Source organism: Hermetia illucens, chromosome 1 (genome assembly GCF_905115235.1).
Source record: "Hermetia illucens chromosome 1, iHerIll2.2.curated.20191125, whole genome shotgun sequence".
Taxonomy (NCBI): domain Eukaryota; kingdom Metazoa; phylum Arthropoda; class Insecta; order Diptera; family Stratiomyidae; genus Hermetia; species Hermetia illucens.
Window position 1 is genome coordinate 95954693 of NC_051849.1, and position 11193 is coordinate 95965885.

The window sequence follows — 11193 nt, forward strand, 5'->3', positions numbered from 1 at the left end:
CTTGCCGTCTTCTGCAAATCCAAGGTCCATAACTAGGTAAAACAGCAAGCAGATATCATCCGTATAGGTAATGTTTTTGCTGAAAGGTGGTATAGTCGGTTGAAGCCGTCCAGATCCTCCATGCAGAGCGTATTCAATAAGGAGAAGTAAAAATGTCGGAAACAGAAGGCAAATCTAATAGATTTCGTTTTGGACCTCAAATTCCTCTGAGATTTTATCTCGACGCAACAGGTGACATTTTACATTGACATGTGTCGCTCTGATAATACTTATCAGTTTCACAGGTTGCTAAGCCACACATTTCTATCCCTTTTAGTCTTTAGCCTTTTACGATAAGCAAGGAATACTTTGAGTGTATTCTTGCACCCCGTGGTTTAATACAGATCAGATTTCTAAAGCCCCACATGGTTCGCATTATTTATTAACAATGGTTTGTTTCCCGTTCCCTCCTTTGTGGAGTATACACAGTCTACCATATTCGTTGTTATTGTTATTTCTTCCCAAATTTTTAATTTTCAATGAGGCTGTGCTTCAATTTCACTATTATCACACATAATGCTATGAAAGTAATGATGACGAACACAACATATCCATGACGACAAGAATTCGAAACCTAACCATCGGATTGAGTGGCTAACGCAGAATTCCCTCAATTCCATTAACAGTGGAAAATGGAAAACAACCGTAGGCAATTAAAAGGCATCGTTATTAAAATATTCCTATATTTACTGTTTATGCTTCACCGGCAGAACATCATCTTATAATATGTGGACAAATTAATCTTATATATAATAGTTTCCATAAATCGGCGGTCTATTGCCTTTTAAATCGAGTGACTAAGAAAGTGTTAACATACATATACAAAAGAATGTAGCATAGTGGGCTCATTTGAACAAAATTAAGCAAACAAACAGAAAATAAAACCTGAAAAAAGGGGGATTGAACCGATCTAATGCACTTAAATAGTCATTGGCGGTATCGCCACTTCACAATTATTGTACAAATTCATGCATGCATATTTCCTTTACTCTATGAAAGCAAAATATTCATTATTTCCTTCTTAGCTTGTTTCTTTTTTGCGTCCGGAATTCCCTTAAGCATAACAGTAACAAGCTCGCCGAAGATGGTATCCTCACAACGATCACTGCTTTTTTCTACAGAATTGGGGGCTAACATTTCTATTGGCTTCGAATCTTCTTTAAAATCTTCACAATCTTTAGCACTTGTCGTAATAGCTTCTGCTTCGTTTTCTTCCTTGATTTTAATAGTAGCTGACGATTCTAGTTTGGACATTTTCACTGGGGGTTGCTCCACGTCAACAGTTTCCTCCTCAATGTCTCCCTGATAAAGTTGTGATGACGGGCGCTTTTGTGTATGCTGCGGGTTATTCTCATTTTCGGGTTCTGTTGAATCGCATTCATCACCAAAGATCTCCGTGATAACAGTGTGCGTGGTTTGATCCACCGTTTGAGGTTCTTCGGACTCAGTTATTATTTCTTCAAACACATTTTCACTGTCTCCATCATCACTATAATCCTCCAACTCTTTCTTAGTGATTATAAATTCAGGTTCATTTGAAATTAGTTTTTTTCTATTTTGATGAGTTCTCACTTCTGGTGCTAAGAATAGCATTTCGTTGAAATATTTGAATTTCGGTTGTTTTGTGCCACTTAGCTTAAGGGCAGCATGGAAGCGTTCTTGAAGACTGCGCCATCGCGCCTCAATCCAATCACCTATCGAAAAAAATATATTTTTAATATTTGTCAACAGTTATATGATATTAATCGGTACTGTAAACACTACCAAGACTAAGTGATATTTTAATTAAATATTGAAAAAGAAAATTCTACAAACTTGGGTCTGCAGTTAGCGATCGTCCACCCGCTCCAACTCCACAACTGTAAAGGAAATAACGACTGCTTACAACTGGTTATATGCTACCAGTTAACCTACAATTATTTCTCTGATCTGTCATGGACAACCATACGAGCTATCTCTTGAAAATGCTGGGATATTACACACTGTGTTATTCAAACTGAAGGTAGATGCCACTTTCGATCAACAACTTACTTCGGGAGTAAGTATTTTTACGATGAAACCTAAGGAATGGTCGGAGGGAAATATCACTAACTCTCTCCCGTTTGTTTTTATAACTAATTGCGAACCTTAAACATCAAGTCTCTAACCAACCACCGATCGGAATATCCCCCCGTTTACATCTGCGGGGCATTACTATTATTATCACCACTTAGCCATTATCATCACTAATACCGTTAGGTAGTCGTGATAATCTTAACATATCACTGCTGGCGTTTTTGTTTTTCAAACCACTTAACACGATCACGCCAATAAGGTCAACCGCGGGTAACAGGGACACTGAAGAAGGCGTCCGATTGTACCAGCAATAACAATCCAGGATCAACAAGCCGGTGCCCTAGCATGTTAAAATTTCTCTCAACATCTTGATGAACCACCTTTCCATTTTTAGCACCATTGGAATAATTATCTTAAACTTTTGAACGCAAAAGACTGAAGCTGTCAAGCGTCGAAAGTTTCAAACCAATAGAAAGCCGATATAGCAGCTTGACTCTATTTAAAGACGGAAAAAATCAAACGTTGTGTCCCATGTGGTTATCATACCATCATCCAGGCACCAAGCTAATTCTCGCCGACTTGCACAAAAAGCACCTTCATGTTGCAACTTCCTCACTTCTGTCTGGACAAAGTTTCCGTTAGACTTGTTCTGTAGTAAAAAAATTTCTCCAGTAACCGTAAATGCATATTTTGAAACAATTTGACGCATCTAAAGAAAAGACGTCCGTAAAAATACTATGGTGCTGTATTTTGTATTGCTACCAAGGTGATTCAAATGGAACTCATAAGCGATCCTTCTTAGGGACAATCAAGCAGTCCACAATATGACAATTTTCATAAGGACCTTGAATCACTCATAAGAATTGGAATAAACTATTCAGGCTAGCGAGACCGAACACAAAATCATTTCAGATTGGAGTAAAAAGCCCATGGCGATCTCCACATTTTAGGGGAATTATGTTAAGCTGAAGTCAAAATGGCCAAACCCCTCATCATCATCAGCAGCGCAACAACCGATATCCGCTCTCGGCTTGCCTTGATAAAGAACTCCAGACATCCCGGTTTTGCGCCGAGATCTACCAATTCGATGTCCCTAAAAGCTGTCTGGCGTCCTGGCCTACGCCATCGCTCCATCTCATGCAGGGTCTGCCTCGTCTTCTTTGCCCTTATAGACTTTCCCCGCCGAATCAACCTCATCCATACGGATTAGGTGCCCGCCCACCGCAACCTGTTGAAACGGATTTTATCCACAACCTGACGGGTCATCGTATCGCTCACAGATTTCGTCGTTATGTAAGCTCTCGATCACGACCAAGAATTCGTTTCCTTGCTAAGAACCCAAGTCTCTGAGGAATATATGAGGACTGACAAGAAGATTGTCTTGTACAGTAAGAGCTTTGACCCTATAGTGAGACGTTTCGAGCTGAACAGCTATTGGAAGCTGAACTAGGCCCTGTTGACTGCCAACAACCGTGCGCAGATTTCATCACCGTAGCTGCTCTCAGTTGTAGTTTTCGAGATAGGAGAAATTATCAACGGTCTCAAAGTTGTAGTCTCCTATCTTTTTTCTTCTCGTTTGGCCAGTGCTAATTGATGTTGTTGGTTGGTTGGTTTTTGGTGCTGATATTTCATCTTACCTTTCATTGATATGCAGCCCAAGATCTCGCGCCGCCTGCTTGATCTGAATGAAAGCAGTTTGTACGTCTGTGGTTCTTGTCTTGTTGATGTCGATATCGTCAGCATAGGCCAGTAGTTGGGTGGACTTAAAGAGGATCGTGCCTCTCGCATTTACCTCAGCATCCAGTTGTTGATGACAAATGGTCTTGAGAGTGATTTTGCTGCTTTTATCTGGCCTCGCACATTGGTCACGGTCAGCCTAATCCGTCTTATCATTTTCGTCGGGATACCGAATTCTTTCATGGCCGTGTACAGTTTTACCCTGGCTATGCTATCATAGCGACGAAAAAATGATGCAACTGATGTCCATATTCCAAAAGTTTTTCCATCGCTTGCCGCAAAGACAAAATCTGATCTGTTGCTGATTTGCCTGGAGTGAAGGCTCTTTGGTATGATCCGATGATGTTCAGGGCGTACGGAGCTATCCGACCTAGCAAAATAGTGGAGAATATCTTATAGATGGGACTCAGCAACGTGATACCTCTATAATTACGGCACTGTGTGATATTTGTGATATGGGGCAGATAATGCCTCGTTGCCAGTCATTAGGCATTGATTCGCTGTCCCAGGCCTTGATGAACCGTTTGATGTAGTTGGTCGCCTCCATATTTAACCAATTCGGCTGTGATTTCATCGGCTCCCGGCAACTTATGATTGTTAAGACGATGAATTGCTCGGACTGTTTCTTTTATACCTGGTGGTGGCAGTATTTGTCCGTCGTCTTCAGTTGGCGGGACCTCCAACTCGCCGATGTTCTGGTTGTTCAGTAGCTCATCAAAGTACTCAACCTATCGCTCCAATATGCCCATTCTGTCGGAAATCAGATTTCCCTCTTTGTCTCGGCAGGATGAACATCGAGGTGTGTGAGGCTTCATCGTGCTGACTTGTTTTTAAAACTTCCGCACCTGGTGCGGTTGCTCCCTGTGCTTTTCGAGTTCACATGGTTGTTGTTTCTCCCAGGTTTCCTTTTTCCGTCTGTAAAGTCGCTTCTCCCCTCGACGGAGTTCGTGATAAGTCTGATATATGTTAGCTGCGGTTATTGCGGCATCCTTTCCCCCCTTATAGATTTCCCGAAAGACTGTGCTGTGGATGACTTCAGTGTTAACCCCCACATCAATGTGAAAGGAGATCCTAGGTGGTATTGTTATTCGAGCTGGGAGCCTCAGGGCAACAAAGTAGTGATGCGAGTCTATATTGGTCCCCCTATATGTTCTGACATTCATCAAGGCTGAGAGGTATTTCCCACTGCCATTCGAGGTATTTCCCACAGCCATTTCATGTGACACTACTAACTAAATAATCCGCACTCCGTTATCATTGGTATCCTTATGTAAGCCATGGGAGCCGACGTATCGTCTGAATACGGGCTCCGTCTCTACTTTGCTGTTAAAACCTCAAAGTATAATTTTGATACCATACCTGGGACATGCTTCGAGGGTTTGTTCTATTGCCTCATAGAAGGTATCCTTCTTCTACTCTGCAGTCTCCTCTGCAAGGGCGTGAACGTTGATGAGGCTTATATTTCTAAATTTGTTCGCAAGCGCAGAGTGCAAAGCCGTTCATTTACTAAGAAACCTACTTCGAGCACATGATTTACTGGATGGCCACTATAATATATGGTGAAGTGGCTCTTCCCCAGGAAACCGGTCCCTGTCCAACGCATCTCCTGCAAGGCTCTTATATCAGCCCTATGTTGGCACAAGGTAGCGGCTAGCTGCTTGGCATCTCCTTCTCTGTACAATTTACATTGCGCAAATCCATATTCCGTTTTCGTTATCGGGTTCGTTGTCGTGTTGTCAGTTCAGTCCGAGGCTCATTTTGTAACTTCACAACAAGTTGTTTTCCGTGTAGGGTTGTCAGCCCTACTCGACCCCCAACCTGGAGGATCAGTTGGTTCAATTTGTCCCATTTTTGGGCACTGGAGACTCGCCTTCATCCTTCTCCGTTTGTAGCTTTCCGTTAAGAAACAAGTGCCAGCAGTCAACACGTGGAGGTGGAGGTAGGGTTTGATAATAGAGTTGTTGGTGTTGGTTCAGCAAAGACCAAACACTGGCTACAAACAAAACGAAGGGATTAGGAGCTCAACGCTAGTCACAGCGATGTCAGCTCCTCCACCAGCTCATTGCTAAACCATTAACATCATTAACAAATTCCCACGCACGCGCAAACAAGATGGATTAGTTAGTGGTTCAGAAGACGTTTAAATTGAGCAGAAAATGACGCTACTTGCTGTATGTGGGGGTATTCATAGAGCACTCCTCACCAAATTTCATAGCAGTTGCCAGATATCCCATCAACCGCATAGCTTCACGCGGATGAGGGACTGCCCAGCGGATGCGTATTGATATACACTTGTACTTAGTATATTTGAAAGTGTTGGTGCATGAACATATTTACGAGCAGGTCGGGTAGGTGGAGGGAAGGCACTCACTCGTGAACAAAAATTACTATGGGAACGAGACCCAGAACAATCAACTATCATCGGAGATAAGAGAAGTTGGAAATTTATGATACAGGGGCTCAGAACCCCAGTACTGGGGGCTTTTGGGAGTGAGCAAACTGGTCGCCGGTCGTCGGTATCCCTTGACTGCAGTGCCTCGGCAGTGGACAGCAGCATCTAATGCTTCAAGCAGCTTAGGCAAAAAGGTGTTTAAGTACGTCGCTCAGTAGAACACTCATAACAGAAGTATGCGCTCAAGGGAGACCAGTGGGCGTCACAAGATAGAGTGACACCAATCACATCCTAGCGCAAAGAGTTACAGGAGGCTCCTCAGGATCGAGAGTCGGATCTATTTAGAAAAAGCCAAGAGCGCACATAAAGATGGAGCAAATCGAGTTTGGTGTGGTCAAAGGGTAGTATAGGTCCCAGGGCGAAACGTGGATTGGTACCCACGATGGAACATAAAACCTGGGAAACGCCTGCCGAACCAACACCAACAGCTCTACTACCAAACCCTATCTCCACCTCCACGTGGTGACCGCTGGGAGCTTTTTCTTAACGAAAAGCTGCAGACGAAGAAAGATGAAGGCGAGTCTTCCGCGCTTAAAAACGGGACAAATTGTACCAACTGGTCCTCCAGGTTTGGGGTTGGGTAGGGCTGACAACCCTACACGGAAAACAACGTGTTACGAAGCCACAACAGGAGCCTCGGACTGGCCGGATTACACAACGACGAACCCGGCAACGACAACGGAATAACGATTTACGCATTTTCTCATGGAACGTGCGCTCCCTGTACAGAGATGAAGCTGCTGAGCAGCTAACCGATACTCTGTTCCAATATAGGGCTGATGTAACAGCGTTACAGGAGATGCGTTGGACAGGGACCGGTTTCCTGGAGAAGAGCCGCTACAACATATATTATAGTGGCCATCCAGTAAACCATGTGCTCGGAGTAGGTTTCTTAGTCAGCCAAAAAATGAAACCTGCTTTTATCGGCTTTGAAAACATAAGCGAACGGCTATGCACTCTGCGCTTGCGAGGCAAGTTTAGAAACATAAGCCTCTAACGTTCACGCCCCTACAGAGGAGACTGCAGGGTCGGAGAGGGATACCTTCTACGAGGCAGTAGAACGAACCCTCGAAGCATGTCCCAGATATGATATCAAAATCATACTTGGGGATTTTAACAGCCAAGTAGGGAAGGAGCCCGTATTCAGGCGATACGCTGGCTCCCATAGCTTACACCAAAATGCAAATTATAACGGATTGCGGATTATTCACAAACATACGTGGGCCTCTCCAGACGGAACCACTTTCAACCAAATTGACCACGTGTTGATCACGTGTTGATGTCAGAACATATAGGGAGGCTAATATAGACTCGGACCACTATCTCATTAGCATGGTACGCCGAGCTCGAATAACCACACCACCCAGAATCCCCTCTGACAATCAGGTGAGAGTTAAGACTAAAGCCATCCACAACACAGCACTCCGCGACACCTATAAGAGGGAAATGGATGCCGCAATAACCGCAGTCAACAGAGGACCTGGAGATGAAGCATCAAGAAACGATCTTCACAACCACCTGAAGAACGTTATCATTGATACGGTCACAAACATACTTGGCCCCAGCCGCAAAAGGAGTCGGAACGGCTGGTTTGACGATGAATGTAAGCTAGCAACGGAACGCAAGAATGGCGCATACCGAGTAATGTTGCATTCTCAAAGAAGGCGGGCACGCGCAGAGACTTATCACGAACTCCGTCGAGCGGAGAAGCGACTTCACAGACGGAAAAAGGAAGCCTGGGAGAACCAACAAGCATGTGAACTCGAAAAGTACAGGGGGCAACCGCACCAGGTGCGGAAGTTTTACCAACAAGTCAGCACGATGAAGCCTTATACACCTCGATGCTCATCCTGGGCATATTGGAGCGATGGGTTGAGTACTTTGATGAACTACTGAACAACCAGAACATCGGCGATTTGGAGGTCACACCAACTGAAGACGACGGACAAATACTGCCACCACCAAGTATAGGGGAAACAGTCCGTGCAACTCATCGGCTTAAAAATCATAAGTCGCCAGGAGCTATTGGAATTACACCCGAACTGGTTAAATATGGAGGCGACCAATTGCATCAAATGGTTCACCAACTTATGCTCAAGGTGCGGGACAGCGAATGAGTGCCTGACGAGTGGCAAAGAGGCATTATCTGTCCCGTACATAAAAAGGGAGATATCACACAGTGCAGCAATTATAGAGGTATCACGTTGCTGAGTACCACCTATAAGATATTCTCCGCTATTTTGCTAGGCCGGATAGCCCGATACGCCCAGAACATCATTGGCCCATACTAAAGAGGCTTCACTCCAGACAAATCAGCAACAGATCAGATTTTCTCTCTGTGGCAAGCGATGGAAAACCTGTTGGAATATGGACAACATCTATTCATCAACGATAAAGCCGTCTATAATAGCATAGCCAAGGTAAAACTGTACACGGCCATGAGAGAATTCGGTATCCCGACGAAATTAATAAGACTGACTAGGCTGACCCTGACCAATGTGCGAGGTCAGATAAAAACAGCAAGATCACTCTCAAGACCATTCGGCATCAACAACGGTCTACGATAAGGGGATGCCCGATCATGCGTCCTCTTTAACCTGGCCCTCGAGAAAGTGATCCGTGAAGCTGAGGTAAATGCAAGAGGTACGATCCTTTTTAAGTCCACCCAACTACTGGCTTATGCTGACGATATCGACATCATGGTAAGAGCCACCCGAGACGTACAAACTGCCTACATTCAAATCGAGCAGGCGGCGCAAGATCTTCGGCTGCACATCAATGAAGGCAAGACAAAATATATCGTAGCAACGCTAGCACCGAAAACCAACCAACCAACAACATCAAACCGCACTGGTCAAACACGAAGAAGAATAAGGATAGGAGAATACAGCTTTGAGACCGTTGATAATTTCTCCTACCTAGGGTCGAAAATCCTAACCGATAACAGCTACGATGATGAAATCCGCGCACGGTTGTTGTCATCCAACAGAGCCTATTTCAGTTTACAAAAACTGTTCCGCTCGAAACGTCTCACCATAGGGTCAAAGCTCTTACTGTACAAGACAATGATCTTGCCAGTCCTTATGTATTCCTCGGAGACTTGGGTTCTTAGCAAGAAGAATTGCGAACTCTTGGCCGCGTTCGAGAGAAGAATCCTCCGAAGAATTTTTGGCCCCCGACATGAGGATGGACAATTCCGTAGCCTACACAATGACGAAATCTATGAGCATACCATGATCGTCCGGTTGTGGATAAAATCCGGCTCAATAGGTTACGGTGGGCGGGTCACTTAATCCGTATGGATGAGGATGATCCAGTCCGGAAAGTCTATATCTATGGTAGAAAAAGAAGACGAGGCAGACCCTGCCTAAGATGGGGGGATGGCGTAGGTCAGGACGCCAGACAGCTTTTAGGGATATCGAATTGGTGGACCTCGGCGCAAAACCGGGATGCACATGGTGCTTGCGATTTATATATTGGTGTGTCGGTATGTAAATGGCGTCTAGATGGTATTTTGCGCATGTTTCCCGATTCCATGCATCACATAAATGACACCAACACGATCAGAACGATGCATACAACTCTTCACGCACATGCGATTGAAGGACGTCGAGGGTGTGCAATGCTTTTCTTCCACCATAAGAATTCAAGCAATGCGCTGCGAGACGAATCTCCTGTAGGTAGTCTTCTTGGGAGAAGCACCAAGCAATCAAACATAGCTTGTTAGCCTTCAGAGTTCTGAACAACAAATCGCGGGAAGATGCAACATAATCGCAGGTAAGCCCTAAAATTACTCCTTCGACGTTAACGCAGGTGACACCTAACCGTATACTCCTAAATGGACGGGGAACAAGAGATCTCGGGAAAAGGAGAAGTTCCCCCTCCAAGAAACCAGCAGATGCAAAACAAAAAGGGGTGCCGCCACCTTGAAGAAACCTACGCCAAGGGCCATGTCCAACCCAAAGAGAAGATGAAGATCCGCCCCGATGGGATCAGCATCTCAAGCACTGGTACTTTATTGTAAGCATGAATGCTAAGAAAGTTAAAAGCAGAATCCGGAAGAACTAAAAGGGGCAGACGGCGACCACCCACCTACGAGAGCCTTAGAGAGCACATTTCTTTGAAGAGGTGCTTCAAGTGTCTCTTGTATGGACATCTGGCGAGGATATGCACTATCGGTCTGACCGACACAGACAGTGTCGTTACACCCGTACCAGATGACAATCATGGAGACGAAAAGAATTTTGTTATTCTGACCAGTTATTAAGTGAAAAAAAAACGGAGAAAGGTTAAAGTAAATTGAGCGAAATAAAACGTTAAGTTTGAAACGCATAAAAATATTCTAATTTCGCCACTGTACTACGCAAAAAGCTGCTGTCCGCACTATTAAGTGTATTTTTTTTAAATGAAAAGTTAATAATTGCTGTTTGATAATATTTAGTCTATTTAAAACAGGAAAGTTTCCTAAAATTAAACTTAAATACAGCTCCAACAGGCTACTTACTCCCCGTTCCAATCTTCTGAGAAATTTCCCTCCAAGCATGTTCTCTATCTTCATCGCTATTGCTTTTGGTAGTTGAATTTTTGCTCCATAATACGGGACGATTCCTCACGAGTGTTATCAGGTACAAATCACCATCCATTTCTCTGAAGCCGAGATCCTGTTTGTAAACAAAACTGATTTCTACGTCTGACACTATCAACTGACAACCTTTCTTCTATCCGCATCTGGAAGTAGAGATGCCTCAGCAACTTTCTGTTCAAATAGCGGAAGGAAATTCTAAGAAAATTTACGAGAAATTCCACATTTTCTGGAAAAGTATAATGGTAACGAGTATTTTATATTAAAAAGCGTCAGTGCATCAATTTATTCAGGAAAATAATCGAGAAAATCCAGGTAAGTGTTATTT

The 11193-nt window shown here is 43.9% G+C and overlaps 1 protein-coding gene across 1 annotated transcript; it reads right to left on the reverse strand.

Moving 5' to 3' along the window:
• Positions 1-705: 705 nt before the first annotated feature.
• Positions 706-11008, reverse strand: LOC119647003 (transcription factor Adf-1-like). The gene is made up of 2 exons (XM_038047729.1): positions 10788-11008; positions 706-1733 (listed from the first exon to the last, which is right to left on the reverse strand). Exons 1-2 carry the CDS (start codon positions 10924-10926, stop codon positions 1030-1032), a joined length of 843 nt encoding a protein of 280 aa, XP_037903657.1. The 5' UTR covers positions 10927-11008; the 3' UTR covers positions 706-1029.
• Between the last annotated feature and the right edge of the window lie 185 nt (positions 11009-11193).